Source organism: Labrus mixtus, chromosome 4 (genome assembly GCF_963584025.1).
Source record: "Labrus mixtus chromosome 4, fLabMix1.1, whole genome shotgun sequence".
NCBI classification, from domain to species: Eukaryota; Metazoa; Chordata; class Actinopteri; order Labriformes; family Labridae; genus Labrus; species Labrus mixtus.
The window spans coordinates 8,236,762-8,257,771 of NC_083615.1; the positions used below are offsets into that span (position 1 = coordinate 8,236,762).

Genomic DNA, 21,010 nt, shown 5'->3' on the forward strand with positions numbered 1-21,010 from the left:
GCTTGGAGGACTACAGCCTCCATAAAACCCCTGCGCCACCAGCGCCCCAAATTCATGATGTTTTTGCTCCTAATAATGCAATTCAAACTATTTCATCTTTTATCAGATTGGGTGGTCTGGCTCTGACCCCCTTTGATTATTTACAGTACTCGTATTCTCTAGTTACCTACCGGTTGTCAAAATGTAAATGCAGAGCAAAAATGTTGCTGGTCATATCAGATTTGTAACTAACTAAATTGACTTGTCATTACACTTCAGACACAGAATGGCTGCACTGCACCGTCTGAGACAATGCCACCCTGCGGGCATTACCATCTCTCATCTTCACACGAGCAGCCGGGCGTCAGCCAAACAGCATTACAAAATGCTTGTGCTCGGTGGAGGAAGTGGAGGCATTGCAATGAGTGCTCGGATGAAGAGGATTGTGGGAGCTGAGAATGTGGCTGTTGTGGAGCCCAGCGAGGCAAGCATCCAACCATTATCATTATTTCTTGTGCTTTTTTTTTTTCAGCCAACAATTAGAAACATAAACAACAAATAACCCCCCAAAAACTACAAAATAGTGGTACGATACATGCGCATGTGGGGTTTCAGTTTCTCAGATTGTTTTTACTCTGTCAAATTAAGCTAATGTATCAACTTTTCTGTGTTTGTTTCCACTTTCAGACTCACTACTATCAGCCAATATGGACCCTGGTTGGTGCTGGTGCCAAAACCGTAGCCTCATCAGGTCGTTCCACTGCGAGTGTTATGCCGTCTGGAGTGAAGTGGGTGAAATCTAAAGTTCAGGAAATAAACCCGGCTACAAACACTGTTCGAACAGATGACGGGAAGGAGGTGTGTGTTTTCTGTTAATGTATATGTTAGAACGATAAAAACTGCTTAATGTCAGCTTCTGACTTGGTGTTAGCTTGTAGATGGTAGAGTAAGACAAATTAGAACAATGTATGATGAAGTGCAGTCTTTCTTTCACATTACAGATCTCCTATGAGTATTTGATTGTGGCTCTTGGTTTACAACTCCATTATGAGAAGGTAACGCTTCATTCATTCAACTCTTCCTTGTAAACTTTTAGTTTTATTGTTTATTTCATCCAGATGCATTCTAGAAAAAGTGACTTATTGTTTATGTAGGTTAAAGGACTGGCAGAGGGATTGGATCACCCAAAGATTGGGTCAAACTACTCAGTGAAAACTGTGGAGAAAACGTGGAAAGCCCTGCAGAACTTCAAAGAGGGAAACGCTGTGTTTACTTTTCCAAATACTCCTGTGAAATGTCCTGGAGCTCCACAGAAGATCATGTACCTATCAGATGCTTATTTCAGAAAGGTACTGAAGTTGAAAATATAGTACATTTTAAGCTTTTCAATTATGGCTTTACAAATTAACGAAATATATTTAATGTTTTTATTTAAGACAGGTAAAAGGGAAAAGGCAAACTTAACATACAACACATCGCTCCCTGTGCTCTTTGGGGTCAAGAAATATGCAGATGCATTGTGGGACATCGTAAAACAACGTGACCTACAAGTAAACCTGAGGACCAACCTGGTTGAAGTGCGGGCAGACAAGCAAGAAGCTGTGTTTGAAAATCTTGACAAACCAGGCGAAACCACAGTGATTGAGGTAACTGTGTTCAGGTACCTCAAAAGTGACTTTACAAAGTAGTTAGGTAATAACTTACTGTGCATCAGATTTAACCATATGACATTGAAAATGATGCTGTTATTTGTGTTGTATTTGTTTGTATGAACAACCAAATATACGTTATGTTTTTCTAACTTTACACCTACTTAGATGCCAAATTAGGAAAATGTTCTCTAGTTTGTAACCATCAAGTTTTCTGTTCTCTTTATTAGTATGAAATGCTTCATGTCACACCACCAATGGGACCCAATTTGGTGGTTAAAGGCAGTCCACTGGCAGATGCGGCTGGATGGTTGGATGTTAACAAAGAAAACCTCCAACACAACAGGTATCCAAATGTGTTTGGGATTGGAGACTGTACCAACCTGCCTACAGCCAGGACAGCAGCTGCTGTTGGTGAGTGACTACTGAGTCAGTCAGTTTGAACAATGCATTGATGCAATGGGAATCATACTGTTAACGTATACATTTCATACAGTTTAATTCTTAAGTGCTTTGTCACTTTTTTGTGTCTTGTGCAATAACCCATTCCAGAGGGAAAATCAATCAGACTTTATAAAACGTGTTATTCAGGGTCACTCTATGGTCACATGTAATGTTATGTATCACCTTCAGCGCACCGCTTCACTTCTTCCCCATACCTTCCATAGTCGTGTTCTGAAAGGCATTACTCACTGATATATTTAACTAGAATATAGTTGAGATCTGCCATATAAACGTTTAAAATGTGAACCTTTTTTTTTATCACTTTCTGCATGACTGCATTTTGACTGCAGTCAAGAATTTTGCCCAGTCATACTCGTCAAGTGTACAGTCTTTGTATTTGCGCGGGTTGATGAAATGTTGAGCAGCTGTTCATAATCAAAACATTATTCAAACTGTATTAATGTTAATATTTCGGAACATGCTAACTTACATGCCAATAAACTGCTAACATACAATGCCATGTAATGCCACAAGGTAATGGTCAGTTTGTAGGTAAGATCTCTTCAAGAACTTAATTCCAAAGTCTAGGAGCCCAAACAGCATTTGTGCCACCCTTTTGTACAACAGTTAGACTTCAGGAAATCAAGGAGGGACTCATCTGAGGATCTCAGGGAGCAGGAAGGGACATAGGGCAACTGATAAATAATATGGTGCAAAGGCTCCAAGAGCTTTAGAAGTAATCAATAACATTTTGAAATATTTGTTTTATAGCAACAGGTAGATGGAGAGAGTAAAAAGAGAGAAGCAGATATGGTACTGATACTGGAGAGAGATAAAGTAGTCAAATGGACTAGTAAGCATTTCTACCTCTTGTTGTAGAAATGTACCTGAGATTATAAAAGCATGATTGAACCAATGACTCATTGTTGTTTTGTCTGATTATGGATTTAAATCGGGCAGATTAACGGGTTTTGAGGATTCTGAAGATTGTTCGAGATCACAGCTTGTGTAGATTTTAATATGGTTTGTTTAAAAATTGAGTTGATATTATTTTATTCGTGTTGATAATACAAGAGGAGGCAAGAAAATGGAAAAGAAGTTTGGGCTTAGCAACAAGCCTTGGGGAACCCCACCCTGAACACCTGTAACAGCTGGCCTGGCATTTTTAATACCAACATTAAAAGGACTGTCTTTTTAAAGGGGCCTGTGGTTGTTAGTGAAAAGCTTTGGGGAGAGCCTAAAAATCCAAAATGAGTCATCCATCTTCAAGAAAGGACTTTGCACCTTTTGTGTGCTGTCACACTTGCAGTTGGATGTTGTGACTTAATGGATGACGGTTTCATGTCATGTCATGTTAGTAAAAAGTGGTGGGTTGTTCAGATTTTTTCAGAACTGCTTTAAAGAAGGTGTTCGCACGACCAACTATCTCATGAGGTAGGAGTGTAGGACATTAAACTGTCACTGTCAACAATTCCGCACACAACTCTTGCTAAGCATCACCAAAAAAAAAATCACTTGAATACTGTATAGAATTATTAAATTATGTTGATTTGGGACACAGCAATATTTGTCTTGTTTTTCTTTAAATATTAGAAAGGCTTACCATTTATTTCCCATTATTAGCTGCACAGTCTGCTATCCTGCACAGAACCATAAGGAAAATAATGAAAAATGAGAAGCCAGATAAGAAGGTAAGTGCCATGTCAACATCATGAATATGAGGAATGTTATAACTGCTCTGTTGAAAGAACCTCTGATGAATAGAAATGCATTAAATAAAAGTAATTGTCTTGTTTACAGTATGATGGCTACACCTCATGTCCACTGGTTACAAGCTACAATACAGTCATTCTGGCAGAGTTTGATTACAATTTGCAACCCCTGGAAACATTCCCCATCAACCAAGCCAAAGAAAGAAAAGTGATGTACCACATGAAAGCTGATATGATGCCTCACCTCTACTGGCATGGCCTTCTAAGGTATGTCGATTATTAATTAACATGTCAAAATCTGGCAACGGATATGGTACCACAACATAACAATTAATTGATGATCACTTTTATTCTACTAAAGGGGCGTGTGGGGTGGACCAGCGCCATACAGGAAGCTCCTTCATCTCGGGATGAAATGAGACTCCACCATTATTGTTGCGAGTTCATAGTAACATTCCCTAAACTTAAGGGAAAGAAGTAGCACATTAAATCAATCGTTCTACTTAGGGCTGGACACACTGTATACAGTGGCTAGTACAATGGTCAAATATATAGCACATCATAACTTATTACTTTAAGTATTACATTAAAATGAGTCACTTGGCCTGTAAGAAACACTGCAAATTAACAGTGAAATCTGCAGTCTTCTTGGCTTTTAGCTGCTTAAAGTTGAATCATTATTTTATGGTGACACATTGCAAGATCTTTCTGCCTTTAACAAACCCCATCAGTGGCATACTCAAGCTGAGTAGGGGCTACAAATCCATTGGAAGGGCTCCTCAGAGCGCACTTTATCACATTGGAAGGGTCACTGCACGAGGGCATTCTTGCAGGATATTTAAGGAATGGATAACAGTGTTGACCGAGCAGAACTAATATTTCTAAGACTGCTTCAAAAAAAATTGTGAGGGAAAAGGGATCGGTATTATAAGTGCATATTATCACAAAGTAATGCTCTTTATGTCCATGAATTTCATTGTAAAATACTATGTTCACTATTTTTTTCTACCAAACACATTGTGTATCTGTTTGGCTTAACCAACTTAGCAAACTGTCACTGGCACCATTCTAATCTTTTAAATACAAAATTCATTTTTGTATCAAGACATTCGTTTTTATCAGCAATTATTTTAAAAGATGAATCACTCTTTCATCTTTAAAATGAATGTTTACACTTAAACAATCTCATGTAACCGTGCTGTTAAAAGCTATTCTTAAAGAAAAATCAGGAATGTTCACTCAGTATAGTTTCTACCTCGTTGCAGTGTAAGGTGTTTTATATCCTGAGATGTAACTGGCATGTTTTGTATGATTTAGCATCACTGGGATTGTTACATAGCATTGTTGATTTTACTGAGACCAGGGGAGCCGCCAGGAACTCCGGGCCCCATGAAAACATATCACATTGGGCCCCTACCACGGCCCAAACTAACCCGGAAAATTTCTATGACCCATCAAAACTTTGAACAACTATGCTTTGTTTTACACCCTGAAAATGGAAGATAAATAATCACTGTAATATTTCCTCATAGTTTAAAAATAATTTAAACTTTGTAATATACACACATTTCAGACAGTTGAAGCAGGGGGGGGGGCCTTTGAGACAGACTCCACATTTTTTCCAGAAAGGAATTCTGAATGTTTGTTTATTTATTCAGACAATTTTAGTGATCTTATTGCGGGTATAACATGAAGGGCCCCCCTCCCCACTGGGCCCTGGGTAGTCAGTCCCACTTTTCCCCCCACTACGACACCCCTAAAGAAAACCATAAATTTAGTGTGATGATTGACCCATTGACTGGAATTTCTACTTTTGACACTCTATCCATTTCATAATCTCCAGTAGAGTTCATTGTGATGCAATTTTCATTTTCAAATCCTAATCAAGCTGCACACCCGCAATAATGTTGTTGAAAAAAAACTGCTGCTAAATGTAAAACAAAACTGACCCTAAATAAAAAAAAAATGTTTTAAAAGCCTAGCACCTGTCTCCTCACTCAAAATGGACTTATGCGTTTATGTAGCCACTCAACAGTACAGAGATAACAACATAGACCAAGGGTGGGCAACTGGCGGCCCCGGGGGCCACATGCGGCACCCATCAACCCTCAACGTGGCCCTCGGGTCAATTTTTACATATCAATTAATTGGAAAACATGATGAAATCTGCCATGAAATCATGAAAACCAGAAATATGTCCATAATAATATTTGATCACTGGTATATGTTGAGTTCAATTTGAGACATAATCGACTTTAATCGTTTTTTGTATTCTACAAATTGGCCCCCTTGCAGTGACCAAGTTTGCCCATCCCTGACATAGACCAGGGGGGGGGGGGGCACATGCGGCCCCCATCAACCCTCAGGTCAATTTTTACATATCAGTTAATTGGAAAACATGACAAAATCTACCATGAAATCTTGAAAACCAGAAATACGTCCATAATAATATTTGATCACTGGTGTATGTTGAGTTCAATTTGAGACATAATCGACTTTAATCGTTTTTTTTTTTTGTATTCTATAATTTGGCCCCTGACACAGACTGTAAATGGATAACAAGTGTTGGTGGTTCGCTTCAGTCCAGCTGCGCACACACGCGCACACTCACGCATCATCATCATCATCATCATCATCATCATAGCCATTTTCCTGTTGACTCCGCTCTCCACCTCCGCCACGTTGTTCCTCCTCCTCCTACGTGTGCGTGCGCGTGTGCGCGTGTATGTGTGTGTATGTGTGTGTATGTGTGTCGATTCCTCCTGCGCACAAACCAACGTTATGTTTTGTGATGAGGCGGGAAATGGCGTCCGCAGACATGGATGATCAGTGAACTAGCCACCGAGCAGCAACAACACACACACACACACACATACACACACACATACACACAGACAGAGCTCGGCAGCAACAACCACGACCCAGCCAGGCCCCCACCCCCCCCCACCACCCGGTGGCCGTCACGGTCGCGAGCCGAGAGCTTGACAACGCCACGGCGACATTTAAGGAGCCCCTCAAAATCACCAGTAGGTAACAAACAAACATGTAAACAAAACGGGTTGTCCCGCTGCTAGCTGGAGGCTAACGCGAAGGGGGCGTAGTCTAATGGTTAACAAAATGTCGCGTTAGCCCGATTAGCTGTAGCTTTATTTATCAGCGAATAGACGGGGAAATCACTTGTTTTACACGCACATGTTTACTGGGACACGCGTGGAGACGAGCCGTGGGAGTTAAAGTGATTCATGTCACGGCGCTGCTTCTGCTGCCATTGGGGGCATTTGTGTTAGCTCGCGTAGTTAGCTCACCGTGTACCACCAGACAGCATCTGGATTATACGTTTTAATCATTTCAAAAATGGATAAATCTTGACGGCTGCTTGATGCTTTTTTTGTGTGTCACCACTCGATATCGCGGTTCTTTTTTGTTTGTCCTTCCAACATTTGAGTGTCAAACAAAAGTAATGAATCATGTGCTAAATATCAAACAGCTGGCTAATGTTAGCTTATCTGACGTCGTTGCCCTGATGTTACATAACAGGCAGCTTTCTGCATTCACGTCTTATTTAATAACAGAAAAGCAGTTTCAGCAGAACTAATCATCACAAACAAACCTGCAGCTACTCTTAGATGTTTTACTAAATGCAGAAAGGCCTCGTATTTCATGTTTCTAGTGATGAAACACGAACACCGCCCACTCCCCTGAAAGCTTCACAGACATGAGGTTGTTTTCAACTTTATTTATAATGTTGTGAAATGACAGTGGCAACCAAATAATATATATAAATACTGGGGGAATAAGTGTTATACGACTTAAATTAAAGTTATAGATATATGTTGACACAGTAGGCAATCATTAAGTCACCTCCATCTAAACTAACAACCTGCTATCATAGAGTACTTATTTCCTTTTATTCTTATATAAGTGTTGTTTGTTGTTGTTTTCTTTCTCTTTTTTTGGGGGGGGGGTAGCAAGAAATAATCATCAGACTAATGAGATTCAACTTTATTGTCATTACATATATACAAGTATAGAGTAATGAAATGAGGTTTGGCGTCCCACCAGAAGTGCAAGAATCTGTGCCATGTACAAGTAATTACAAAATTTACAGATGTAGACTAAAAAAAAGTGAATTATTGGGTATACATGGATGGCTGGATTAATGGGATGCTATAAATATAAATAAATGCTATAAATATAAGTCTATTATTAGGATTATAACATACAGGTTACGGTGCAGTGAGCATGCTATACTAGATTACAGATAATATACAGACATATTGTACAGGTGGATAACTTATTGAGGTGATGTGAAGATACTATAATACAATAATACAGGTGGATGAGAGATGTGTGGGTATGACCAGTGTATGATCAATAATTAAATCCTAGTTGCAGCCCTATTTTTAGTGTCCAGAGGGGTAAAAGCAGGAACTGAAAAGTTAAAATATGTCAAATAAAAAACTTCATAGAAGTTTTTTTTTTTTTTTGGCAAAGGTCAACATAAGAGTAGAAACCATTGGGAACAATGGTTTTCACTTTCACTCTGAATGTTGTCCGATAGGTAACAGGAAGTTGCAGAACAGAAACCTCAACAATCTTGAATGTCAAAGGCATTAAAAGAAACAGTTTGTCAGGCAGACAGTAGGTTGCTGTTAAGACTATTTTTTTGTCATATCATTTAATGGTAACAACTTGTATGAACCAAATTTGTATTATTGTTTTAAATGTTAATTTATGTTTTTGTATTTAATTTAGGAAAATGTTATTGGTCAGTATGTTTTGGGGGGTTTTGTCATGACAGGCACGACTCGCACCTAAGACGTGTCAGGTTACCGACAGATAATAATTAGAGAAGTTGATGTGTTTGAACCTTGAGAAGTAAAAGCTCCACAGCTCTTTGGACAGAATTGTTTAATAAGTGTTTAAAAAGAAATGCAGATATAACTGAAGACATTTGAAGACCAAAGCAGTTAAACAAATGAGCTCTGTTTCATTCAGTGTGCACTTTGTTGTGTTTGGAGTGAAATAATAGAAGGGATAGTTACTTTCTACTTGTGTATAGTTTTCTGTTTGAAGCTTCTTGCCCCTTTCTTTAAATACAAGTTTAATGGTCAGTGTCATCCCCAGCACAGACAGTACTGAGAGCAACAAGGTTGAAATGAATTCAACTTTAGCTTTTGAAATACAGGCTCAGACTAGATTTAGATCTAGATCATTTCTAATTAAAAATGTACTTTTGTTCATTAACCCATCCCAGAACAAGATTACTTATTGAGTATTTCCTCTGGATGACTTCAGTGAGATTTAAGAAAGTCTAGAAAATTCACCAGAAGATAGGGCTAAACTACGTTGGGAAACACTGACATAGTGACTTTCTTCTTTCTGGAATATACTTTTCTATTTAAAAAGAAAAGAGGAAATACAACCAAATAAGTGCAGTGTATTTTGATGTCAATCAATTAATATTTAGATTTAAAAAAAATCCTACTTTTAATGAGTTTGTCTCAAATCTTTTGCAAGTAAAGAAAACCGTGTTATATTGTTCAGAAAACAAAGCTTGTGGCGTGCTTTATTACATATTTAACTACGATGAACACATTGGAAATCACTCAGGAAGACAGTTCAAACCTTCCTTCTCTCCGAGAGACTCTCTGAAGACTGATGGTGATATCAGGAAGACTAAAGATCAGTCAGAAAGACAAGAAAAGAGACGGTTTTGGTTTGCATTAAAAACAGAAAAGTGGCAGCGTTATGTGCTTCAGGTCACTTGACACACATGCACATCATGCAAGTGCATTACAACGATTTGTTACCCGATCAGAGAGTATTAAAAAATAGTGAAAAGCTTGTAAGCTTGCATCAGATCTCTGTTTATACATTCTAACAGTATGAAGTCTGCATCATAACTCTGGGTCCTTTAGTGCAGTACGAACAGGGTTGTGAATTATAAATGTGGTTTTCTTAACAGAAAAGTGCAAAAATGTTTCTCATAACTCAAAGTTGATACATTGTTCTTCTTCCTCCGACAGATTTATCTATGTGACGTCGGAGCATGATGAGGCTGAGAGTGCGTAAAGCTCCTCAGCAGCCAAACATAGGCCGTCCAACACATCCATCCAAGGCCAAACGGAAACACTGTGAAGTGGAGCCATCCCCTGTGAAAGGTCGAGGCAAAATGCAGAAGAATGAGACCGGCCTGTTCTCCACGATAAAGAAGTTCATCCGTGGAAATGCTGTCAAGGTGGGATTGCGTCGTGTTTTCAGCTTCACGTTAACAAGTTCAGTGTTTCTCTTTGACGTGAAATGAATCTCAGAGTACACACGCATACTTACAGCAGCATTGGCATTGTGCTGATAATGTGAAACAGTGGCTTAAGACAAAAGACTATTACAGTGGAAATAACCAGATGCATAGTCTGTTTTTAAAAGACCAGCGACCCTACAGCGTAGCCAACAGTGAAGCCTGTAGATTTCTGACTATAGCCTCCATACATGGAGCGTGACCTAACGTCTACGCCATGAGCACCCTGACACCAGTATTATAAAAATATATTGTGGTTCATTGTGATTAATCACAATTACATTTGACAGCACTACTTCTTATTCAAAGTAAAATATTTTCAGATTGAAAGATTAAAAAGAGAGAAATGTATATATTTGAGTCATCTGTAACCCTGACTGGATTTATAATCCTGTTTTTTTTTTTTACTAAGGTGGAGCAAGATATCCCCGCCAAGAGGAGTCGTCTTGATTGTAATTCTGATAGCAATCTAATCACTTCAACGCCACAGACTAGAGGCCTTGCCAACAAGTCGGTGTCCAGAGTTTGCCGGAAAACTCCAAATAAAGGTACTACAGCCTCAGATTTCTCTGTTGTAAAGGAAGTGTCTTGAGTACACGTTAAAGATTCATATGACTGTTACAAGTTATGCAAAGAGTAAAAATGTTCCTGGGTTGTTCCTAAATACTTTCTCTTCCAGACACAATGACGTGCAACAGTAAACCTATTAAACCCAATGGTAAACTTGAAGTCCCAGTCGAAGCAGCAAGCAGCCCACCTCGCACCACCCTGCTTGGAACCATCTTCTCTCCAGTCTTCAACTTTTTCTCACCAGCAACAAAAACGGGTAAAACAAAAGATCTTTTGATTTTGATGCATTAAACTCAATGCATAATTGATTTGAAAAATGTCTTTTAACTGGTAATGGTGTCTCTAAAGCTTATTCTTTTGATATGCAAGTGAAATGAACAAACTTGAACTGACCCCTCTTATGATTTGTCTGCAGCCACTCCTGGTTCAGACTCTCCTGGCCAAGCGATGGAGGCAGAGGAAATCATGAAACAGCTGGACATCGAGCAGGCAGAAGAAATGCCGAGCAGCACCCTCACATCCACAGAAGGCATCACCCCATGTCACACAGCCCCGATTCTACCACAGAGGCTTCAGATGACCTCTGATACAACCATAGAAGAAGGAGAGATCGTCACCGAAACTGACATGCCACCACTAACAGGTAGGACCAGCCTCACATTAGACCTTAAATTTGAGCTTACTTTAAGTAACAGAAGTTAGTGGGGAAAAAAGGCATGGACATGACATCACAACTTCACCTTTCCCTTTGCTAAATGATATCAATGTAACTTTGCCATAACTGTCTTCAGCAGTTCCTGGTTGTATGCCGGATGGTGGCTACCAACACACATTACCTCCAGCTCCTGCAGAAACCTCATATGATGAGGACTGGGAAGTTTTTGATCCGTAAGTACCGAAATAAGTTTTGAAAAACAGCTAACAATCCTAGAAATCCTGAATTTATGACAAATAACTTTAAAAGCTTCTAAGTCAGACTTTTAAGTATAGACTTAAGTGATCACACGTTTATATTTTGATCTTTGGCTCACCAACTTTTTGTGATCAGAATAGTTTTTGCTTCATTCCTCTTGGAGTCAAATCTAAGGGTACATTGCATGTTGGGCTTAGTCCCAATATACCCCTCGCCCCTACCACTTTGCCTTACCCCTATGTTTCACATGCTCTCTGAGGGGACTAGGGTTATCCGGATTCTTGGAGGGGAGGGGTAGGATGACATGTTAGGGCTACATGGCTCTTTAAACTGAGACTCTACACACTCCAGAGTGTTGTGAGAAATCTACCAGAATGTATATCTGGTAATGAAGTCGACCACTACTGATGTCGTATCAGGGTCTTGAAGGGTCGTCCCATTTTTGTAGGGGGAAATTTCACCACGGCAAAGGGGCACCTCAAAAACAAGGGCAGGGGGTTAAGATTAGAAATGGAACTGAGCCTTTGTGTGAACAGAGCTGGCCGCAATGTGAAACTCTGAACCCCTAGATGGCAGCAGAAACCAGAAAGTCCGTCTGAGTACCTTGTGAATAGATTTGACTCCATGTAAACATTACTAATTTACCTCCAGCCAGGACTCGCGTCATGAAAAATTCACTTTTTTTTCTGTTCTTTTGCCCTAAGGTACTTCTTCATCAAGCATGTGCCTCCGCTGACAGAAGAGCAGTTAACACGTAAACCAGCGCTACCTTTAAAAACACGCAGCACGCCAGAGTTTTCTCTCGTCCTGGACCTGGTGAGCAGTGAAATGTTTCTCGTCCCTAACTGTGAGCTCTCATGAAAAATAAAATGGACTTTAATGGATTTATCTTTTTTTTTTTTCTGTCAGGATGAAACTTTGGTCCACTGTAGTTTGAATGAGCTAGAAGACGCAGCCCTGACATTCCCTGTGCTCTTTCAAGACGTTATATACCAGGTAGTAACTGTGAAAAGCAACTCTTCAGTTCAACGCTTTCATTTCCTGAGTCATCTTTGACCCTATTTTGTTTTTCTAGGTGTATGTTCGGTTGAGGCCCTTCTTCCGTGAGTTCCTTGAACGCATGTCCCAAATGTATGAGGTGAGACTCCCTTTAATTTCCTCATTTAACAGTATTTGTTTGAATTGACAAATTACTCACTTATTTCTGTTTAATTCAATTTTCAGATTATCCTCTTCACCGCGTCAAAGAAAGTCTACGCTGACAAACTGCTCAACATCCTGGATCCGAAGAAACAGTTGGTCAGGTTGGTGACCGGACATGACTCTGTAACGGCTTTATGATGAATGTTTACTTTCATGCTCGGCTGGTTTTGTAGTGTGTCTGCTTTTAGCTGTAATAATGTCGGTATAAAGTTTACATGAAAATACGGCCAAATAAATAATGGACTTCATCCCTGAGTCAGCTAGGAGAGATGACTGGGTTCATTCTTCAACTAGCCACGGTTAATTATCTAAAATGTATTTATTTTTCGATCTATTAAAGACGTGTAGTTGAATTAAAAAGCTTCCTTGTTGGATTAGTTTTGTTATGGATTCAAAGTTTCCATTGTGATGTTTCAGGTTTATCTAGTTTGTTTCTTTGTTCTGATGTCTTTGTTGAGTCCTCCACACACACACACACACACACACACACACACACACACACACACACACACACACACACACACACACACACACACACCTTATTTCAAGAATCTTTTTGCCTGCTTTAACTTCCTCCTTTAAATCAACAGATGACCCTCATGTTACTATTTAATGTTTTGTTAGGTCGCTTTTAAAAAAATCTTTACTTTTCTCTTTTCCTGACAGTCGTTCAGAAATTCTTTGCTCTTGTCACTTCTTTTTAAAACGAGTCAGGATCATCCACATTAGAGCCCCACCGATTAATCGGCCAGCCAATAATATCTGCGATTTTAGCATATCCAGTGACTATCAATATCGGCTAATTTCATCGCAGATATGACCGGCTATTACTAGATTTATTCACCAGTCAAATAGCATTCATTCATTGTGCTTCATTGCATTTCACTAGCAGTTTCTTTACACCAGCAGAGTGTGCAACGAGCATTATCACCCAGGGGTGACGCACGTACATGAGCAGTTAGTTTCAAGTTTGGTCTTGTCTTCATTATACTGAAAATCTTTTCCTCAAGTATTTGAAATCTGCATTTGAGGGATCAAAGCAATACATGTGTCCATTTATCTCTATCTATCTCTACAGATTTCGTAGATCTAAGAAACATATCGGCCGATTTATCGGTATCAGATTTAGCCTCCTCCCTGATATCGACATTACTATCTACACCAAAAATCACAAATACTGCCGGGCCCTAATCCACTCCACCAATAATATATTATTCTGACCTTGTAAATACTCCAATTCAAGAAGGATGTTGTTTTTTCTTTAATTTATTTGTCTTCAAGAAACCGTTTTTAAAAAACACATTTAATTGCATGTTTTAATGGAGGGTATAATCTCTTTTTGTGTTTTTTTTCCAGACACAGACTATTTCGTGAGCACTGCGTGTGTGTCCAGGGAAACTATATTAAAGACCTGAACATTCTGGGACGGGATCTTTCCAAGACGATAATAATCGACAACTCACCCCAAGCCTTTGCCTATCAGGTAAACGTAATCACACAGAGATGAACCAGTTTAAAAAGGGGGGTGGGGCTTAAACTTATGTTAATGAGTCTGTTTGTCTTTTTTCAGCTTTCCAATGGGATCCCTATTGAGAGCTGGTTTGTGGATAGAAATGACAACGAGCTTCTAAAGCTCGTCCCTTTCCTCGAGAAGCTGGTGGAGCTGGTATGTATGATGACTGGCACTCTTCAGCTTTCTTACTCATAGAGAGTCTCACGATTGGATGTACAGTTACTTTAGTATTCTACAAGTGAGAAAAAAGATCCATCCATCATCTATACGGCTGATCCCATTCGGGTGACGCTGGGGATGAAGCCAGCCAATCCCAGCTCAGCTATCATTGGGCGAGAGGGGGGAATGTGTCAATTATAAATTCATGTGGATCGAGTGATGAGGTTTAAATTAAGATCAGATGACAGAGATCTCATTTATTTATTATCAACTGCATGCTATAAATCTGTTTGTGGAAAAAACAACACTCTTTGACCTGAGAGTAAAAGTTATTTCTTACGCACACAGAATTTTTAAAAGTAATGCAAAAGCATATAATCAAATAAGATATCACAGTCCGCTCGTATCTTCATTTAAGATGATTACTCATCTAGAGGGTCCCTGCTCTGTCAGCAGCTCTACATTAACACGCTCAGAAGCCAGTTCAAAAGGGAAACTGGGGATAAAGCCAGCTGGGAAACAGTCCTACGTTTGGGTTATAATGTGAATTTTTGTTGAAACCGTTTCAAATGTATATTGATTCAATTTTGCAATAGTTTTATTTAAATAAAAATAACAAGAAGAGTACTTCATTCATTTTTGAAGTTAGCGTATGTGGCAGGATAGCATGTTTGAGCTATCAGGAGTGAATTAACAGGAGTGTGTTTGTTTTCCTGGAGGCCGGTGGATCTGCATGCCCTGAAGATATATGAATGATATAAGTAGCTGAAATGTGCATTTGGTGAATCCACCTGGCTTTACACACATCATTGTGAAACCAAAGTCATTTAGTAGTAGTAATCTTAATAGTTCCTTGTTGTGTTTTCTTTGTTTGTCACAGAACGAAGACGTCAGGCCGCACATTCGAGAACAGTTTCGTCTGCACGCCCTCCTTCCTCCAGACTGAACGCCTCATGTTCCTCTTTTATGTCCCAGATGGTATCAACATTGGAAAAAAAAATCCCAGAAGAAAATATTCAATGAATTACTCTTTGCAAACACAACATTGCCATTCTACCGTAATTGTTATACTTTTTTTAATCATGAAAAAAAAAAAAAAGATAAAATATGAAGCTATGTCGGAGTCAAAAAGCCCGGGATGTTTTTGAACCAGACTGAGAACAAACTTTTCACTTTTTGCTCACTACTTTTTATTCCGACATTTTGAAAAACGGCCTCCTGGAAGGTGTTCAGTCTTTTTAAGAACCATTTTTGGATTGACAAAATTGAATGTCATGCAGTGTTGGATTATGTGGACCTTGTCGGCTCCAGCCTGACCTTGAACGGCCAGTAACACTTGTATCATATTCACTCTGTTGTAGATACTGTACATATGTTTTTTCTTTAAGGTTTTTAAGTTGTTTTATTTTCACTTCAGGTTTGAGTATGTATTCTCTGATTGGGTTGCTTTTATAAACCAACATGTAAGTATGTTTGCTTTGAAGTTGTTGAAGAAACGGCTGCTTCTCTGTTGTATGCCTGCCTTCTTCCTGTCATGCTTTACTCCATTACATGCAGCTGTCTGTAACAAGGTGCAGTTTTGTTTTTATAAAAAAAAAAAAAAGAAGTATCTTAGGGAGGAAAATGTTTCAGAAAGGATATTTTCAAAGTGTATGTAATGTAAGCTGGAATAGGGTCTGAACTGAATACAAAGCCATCATGGCTGAATTCTAATTAGAGATTTCTATTTGAGCGTCCATGTCTGATTACGACACCTTGATCATCCTGCGGCGGGGTGGGGGTAGGGTGGGAGAGGTTCAGGCATCTTGCACTTTGACATCCAGCCCTTTGTAAGTTGATGTGAAATCTTGTCACTTTTCTACACAGGTGTGTATCACCTCAGTTTGTTATGTGTGTGTGGGGGAGGAGGAGGAGGGGGGGAGGGGGGGTTAAATTGTAGCACCAGCAAATTGCCAACATGTTTGCTTTAAATGTTGTTTTTCCAAGACGTCTTGTTTGTGGGATCTTTACGATGTAGGAGTCACGAGTTTTATTGACTATTGAATGATCACTCCTGTTGTATTCAGTGTTACTTAATGGTTTCCTTGAAAATAAAAACATTTTTATACGACGCAGAGTCTCCTGTAAATCATGTAAATACATAGTCTTGATTGTATCGTACATTTATAAGTAACATTTAGTTTAGTGAGAAAACATCGAGATAGCGTGCAAATCAATACAGCAGCAATGATCAAGATAAGTGAGCTCTACCAGTGATGTAGAAAACATCTGTCTTACTGTTATCAGACTGTCATCTGTAGATCGTGCACAGCTGCTCTATAACGTTTAAGGGCAGAGTTATAATCTGGACAGTTTGACAAACGTGTCAGGGGACCTGGATTATTAAATTAAGTTGTCAACATATGAGGGAATCTTTGAAGCAAAACCTTTTTTTTTGTAGATCTTTTTTAGAGGTAGCAGAACTTTTCCTACCATGTACCAAACCTAATGTATCCACTAACACCAACAGCTGCCAACAATGTGAGAATAAAAGATTACTATAATACTAATGATACAAAACTATCTGTTCCACAAACAATACTTTTTTTTTTTTTGCAACAATCAACGCTTTTTTTCTTCTGCTTAAATAACAACCTGATGATGTTAGGAGTTCAGGTTCCATCTACCCTTCAATCATAGCCACGGGATAATTCTGTTTTTTTTGTTTTTTTTCCATATGTACAACTAAATTTTACACCACTTCTTGTAACAATTATAATGAAATTACTTTTCTTTGTAATCTAATGTTAAAAGCTCTTACTGACCAACAGGTGCAAACAAGTGAAAAAAGAGTTCTTAAGACTGTAAATGGAAAAATATTTTTTATACTGAAGTTAAAGATTAGACTGAGGCACATTCCAACTTTGACTAAGAATTAATATTTTTAAAATATGTACCCGGTATGTGTTAGAAAACAGACAATATCACGGACTCTAATGGACCAAGGATATTTGTTTAATGTTGGAACTTTTTTGCAGACACATAAAAGAGTAATGTTGATGTTTTGATATTATTATGGCCATACTTTGATGTTGCTGTGGAATCACTTTTAATAAAATTAAAGATTATTTTTAAATGACTAATTAGTAAAAAAAAGTTATTTGAATTCTTTGGAATACTTTACGCCTGAAATACTTGATTTCTTTTTTGTCCCATGCTGTCTCATATAAAGAAGTCATAAAAAGACAAATGTCAGATATTTTCTTAAGGTGGGCATCTATTGTCGTCAACACAACCTGCCAGAGTTTCTATTCTGAGATGCCAAACTTACAAGATGTCCCGATCAGATAACCTTCTCATGTCTGATCCTTTTGTTCTCTTAAGAAATAGGTCATTACCTGGTTGAAGGTGTGCACTGAATTGCCCCCTCTAAAGGTCAGGTGAGTCCCAACACAAAGGGGGCCAGTCTTCATCAGACTTATCTAACCGTGTTCAGACTGAGGAATTATTTCTAAACAAAATCACACTGTTGATAGTGTAAAGATAAGATGTGGGGATAATTAACTGTGTATTTCAACTAAATCCACCCAATCAGCCCACCTGCCCTCCTCTATTGGCTGCTGGTGGGGGGTGGAGGTTGTGGATCATAAACTATGAAGCCATGCTAGTGTGTGGGGCTGACGTATATAAAAGGTGACCACGGTGTTCTCACCTCTAGACAACATTAGGAGGATCAAAGATGTGGATGCTCCTCTTTTCAAGTGCCTTGTTGGGGGCGTTGGGGGCACAGGAGACGGCTTCCAGAGAAACTCAGCAGCTTCAGGCTCTCCACTGCCCGCCATGCGAGCGCATACACTGCTCGTCCCGGCGGGCGCTGAAGCTCCAGTGTAAAGGTGGTGTGACGACAGGCGTGTGCGGCTGCTGCCCCGTGTGTGCCAGAGCAGAGGGGGAGGCCTGCGGAGGAACGTGGGACTACCTGGGCAAGTGTGACGAGGGGCTGGTGTGTTTTTACCAGGACTCAGCGGCTGACAAAGCAGACACGGAGCGCAAAGGGATCTGCAAAGCAGGTGAGATTCATGTTAGCAGCCTCAAAAGTATCAAAGAGGCGATGTGGACTGGATGTCTTTTTTCATTTTTCTGACAGAAGGAGCCAAACTTTGTCACATTTACCACGAGCTTAGTTAAAGCAGTGTCTTAATTGTGCATCACAATGAAACATAAAAAGTACAAAAAAATCTGATTTGTTTTCATTCAGAGTTTGAACTTTTTTCTCTTTTTGTATGCTTAAAATATCGGAGCTCTTTTCTGTCTGCTTTCATGTCAAGCAAAGGTTTTCTACTATACCCACACAAATGGGTCTTTATTGTTTATGTCCTCTGTATTTCTACTGAAAAAAATACAATAGGTTTAAAATAAACATAAACATATAGGGAGAAACCGGGCATGAAAACAGTCCATTACAATTAAGATTCCCATGGTCAAAATGTAATTTCAGCACAATTATAAGATCAAAAAAATTCAGTAAAATAATAACAACCAGTGCTGGATTTCTTGCGTTAGTTTTGAATTTTTGAAGTTATTACAGTCATTACAAAATATAAGCTGCCTCTTAAGGTCGTAGCTGACTAAGGGGAGAGGGGCTGTAGTTTTTGGCTTCTTTATTCCATCAAAGTGTACTACATTTTGTCATCATCGTAGTGGGAACGGAGCGTGTGGTAAATGTAGTTTACGAGCTGTGAGACTGATAGTGAGCTCAAGGCTTCCTTTGATTCAAAGGTTTCTGCTAACAGTTCAGACATCATTACACCTCTTATCTCCTCACAGTGGACAGAGTTGTCACTGTTTATCGATACGCTATCAGACGTAGTAAGAGATTTTTTTTTTTTTATGTTTTGTTGCTGCTCGGGGGAAATATGTAAATATTAAATGTGATATATGGCTTTGTCGTTTTTTTTTAAAGTCCCACCTCTGTGCCTAATGTTGGTTTTCAAATGTTTTGTGCAGTGATTGAATCCTTGAATCCTGAGGTTTGTCACCCAGAGTGCACAAAGGAATACTGCCAAGCCAACCCCTCTGAAATATGCTCTGCCAGGTAACTGAAAACTACAAAGACATGTCCCCCACCCCCCACCCCCCTCCCTCCCTCCCTCTGTATCATCTTGTGCTGCATCAAACACATATGTGATGCTCTGTAGGTTTGTGTCTCTGGAGAATAAAGACTGCCAGGGCTCCTGCCAACACACCTCGTGTTCGAGCTGTCTGCTGCTGAAAGCCCCGCCATGCCCCCAGACCTGCAGCCCCTCCGATTCCTCCTGCCTACGTCACTTTGGAAGGTGTGTGCACCAACACCTGACGGCAAATCATAGTCCTGTATGCCACAGCAACCTGCAGGTAAGGAGAACATAAACAACAAAGTCCCCATTTTTTTTTTGACATCGACTGCTTCATCTCTCATAAACAAAACCAACACTTTGTCTTTCTTTTCTTGGTAGAGTCATTCTGCGGGACATTTTTGGTGTTTTGTTCCTGCCTGTTCAAACTCTCAGCAGTAACTCTCCGCGCATAAGGAGGACACTCAGAGGAAACTCGCTCATGTAGCACGATGTAAAAATGGCAGCTATCTGTAAACTTTGTCTTCTTGATCCAACGATCACATTATGAACGCAGTGTACATCTGAATAAAAACCTGTAAAATGTTATGTATCTTTAACAAAGAGAAATAAAAGTTAAGGTCATTCTGAACGCTCTTCTCTTTATTTGAATGTGTTTAATGGGAACAGTGTTTTAGAGGTCACAGATTTGTTTGTATAAGGTGGATCTCCTCAAGGTCTTACTTTATCTTGTCACTTCATGAACATTTTTATCAATGAGCTGTGTTTTGGGTTTTATAGCGTTTTTGGAATATTTCATTGAGTATTTTGTGTAGTTAAGCTCTGTTTTATCTAGCCTTAAAACAATTCCACTATGAAATCTTCTCAATAGAAAAACCTTTGAAAACCCTTTACACGTCCATTTCATAAGCCCGGTGTGAAGGAGAGCGATGTGTCCATCAAACCGTCTTTACTGTTTACTGCCTGATGAAGGTCGAGTTCTGAAATGTTGCCGATAAACGTTTGTTTGCAAGTTAGACGGTGTGCAGGAGTTTACCGTTACCCTCTGAAATACTAACATGACATTTTTATAGAAGGTTACGGAGTCTATAGAAGAAAACATTGCTTTTGTACTATCAAGATATTATATTATCTAACTTGAGTGCACAAGATTCTTTTTTTTTTCTTTTTTTAACTTTTTGGGACTTCAGGGGCTCCATAGACGGTAGGTTTTAACTCAGAGTCATACATTCTCTATGAAACTATTTACCTGTTAGTAAACAACAAACACTTTTGTTTTAGCTCGTTTTCTCAGCTGATGAATTCTCTAAAGTTTTCCACTCTACATACTGGAGCTACATTCATTTTAAAAAGGCAAATCAAAGGAGGTGATTAAGTGACGGTCATTAATGAAGCACCTACTTACATGATAACTGTACATCATCTGCATATAGTGTTGATTTGATTGTTTCTAACACACTGAACTACAGGTGTTCCT

At 39.2% G+C, this 21,010-nt stretch overlaps 2 protein-coding genes across 5 annotated transcripts; both read left to right on the forward strand.

Annotated features, from left to right (window-relative positions):
* Window positions 1-239: 239 nt before the first annotated feature.
* LOC132972653 (CTD small phosphatase-like protein 2-A) lies at window positions 240-16,553 on the forward strand. Of its 4 annotated transcripts, none has more exons than XM_061035640.1 (13): window positions 3,915-4,051; window positions 9,814-10,025; window positions 10,498-10,633; window positions 10,765-10,911; window positions 11,071-11,298; window positions 11,447-11,543; window positions 12,273-12,384; window positions 12,478-12,564; window positions 12,644-12,706; window positions 12,793-12,872; window positions 14,128-14,254; window positions 14,342-14,437; window positions 15,324-16,553. In XM_061035640.1, the coding sequence occupies exons 2-13, from the start codon at window positions 9,837-9,839 to the stop codon at window positions 15,387-15,389; spliced, it is 1,428 nt and encodes a 475-aa protein (XP_060891623.1). In that variant the 5' UTR covers window positions 3,915-4,051; window positions 9,814-9,836; the 3' UTR covers window positions 15,390-16,553. The 4 variants fall into 4 exon arrangements, with proteins under 4 accessions (XP_060891625.1, XP_060891623.1, XP_060891624.1 ...); XM_061035641.1 differs by lacking the exon at window positions 3,915-4,051 and adding an exon at window positions 6,673-6,810 and having other exon boundaries at window positions 11,450-11,543; XM_061035639.1 differs by lacking the exon at window positions 3,915-4,051 and adding an exon at window positions 6,680-6,810.
* A 1,512-nt stretch (window positions 16,554-18,065) lies between these two features.
* On the forward strand, window positions 18,066-20,164 carry si:ch73-330k17.3 (IGFBP domain-containing protein). The gene is made up of 4 exons (XM_061035645.1): window positions 18,066-18,489; window positions 19,427-19,514; window positions 19,618-19,813; window positions 19,915-20,164. The coding sequence occupies exons 1-4, from the start codon at window positions 18,162-18,164 to the stop codon at window positions 19,972-19,974; spliced, it is 672 nt and encodes a 223-aa protein (XP_060891628.1). The 5' UTR covers window positions 18,066-18,161; the 3' UTR covers window positions 19,975-20,164.
* The last annotated feature ends 846 nt before the right edge of the window (window positions 20,165-21,010 follow it).

Coding starts and splice junctions, on each gene's coding strand:
- si:ch73-330k17.3 (XM_061035645.1), top strand. CDS start 18,162: ATGTGGATGCTCCTCTTTTCAAGTGCCTTGTTGGGGGCGTTGGGGGCA. Junction 18,490..19,426: donor CAAAGGGATCTGCAAAGCAG/GTGAGATTCATG, acceptor TGTTTTGTGCAG/TGATTGAATCCTTGAATCCT. Junction 19,814..19,914: donor TATGCCACAGCAACCTGCAG/GTAAGGAGAACA, acceptor TTTTCTTGGTAG/AGTCATTCTGCGGGACATTT.
- LOC132972653 (XM_061035640.1), top strand. CDS start 9,837: ATGATGAGGCTGAGAGTGCGTAAAGCTCCTCAGCAGCCAAACATAGGC. Junction 11,544..12,272: donor GACTGGGAAGTTTTTGATCC/GTAAGTACCGAA, acceptor TTTTGCCCTAAG/GTACTTCTTCATCAAGCATG. Junction 14,438..15,323: donor TCGAGAAGCTGGTGGAGCTG/GTATGTATGATG, acceptor TGTTTGTCACAG/AACGAAGACGTCAGGCCGCA.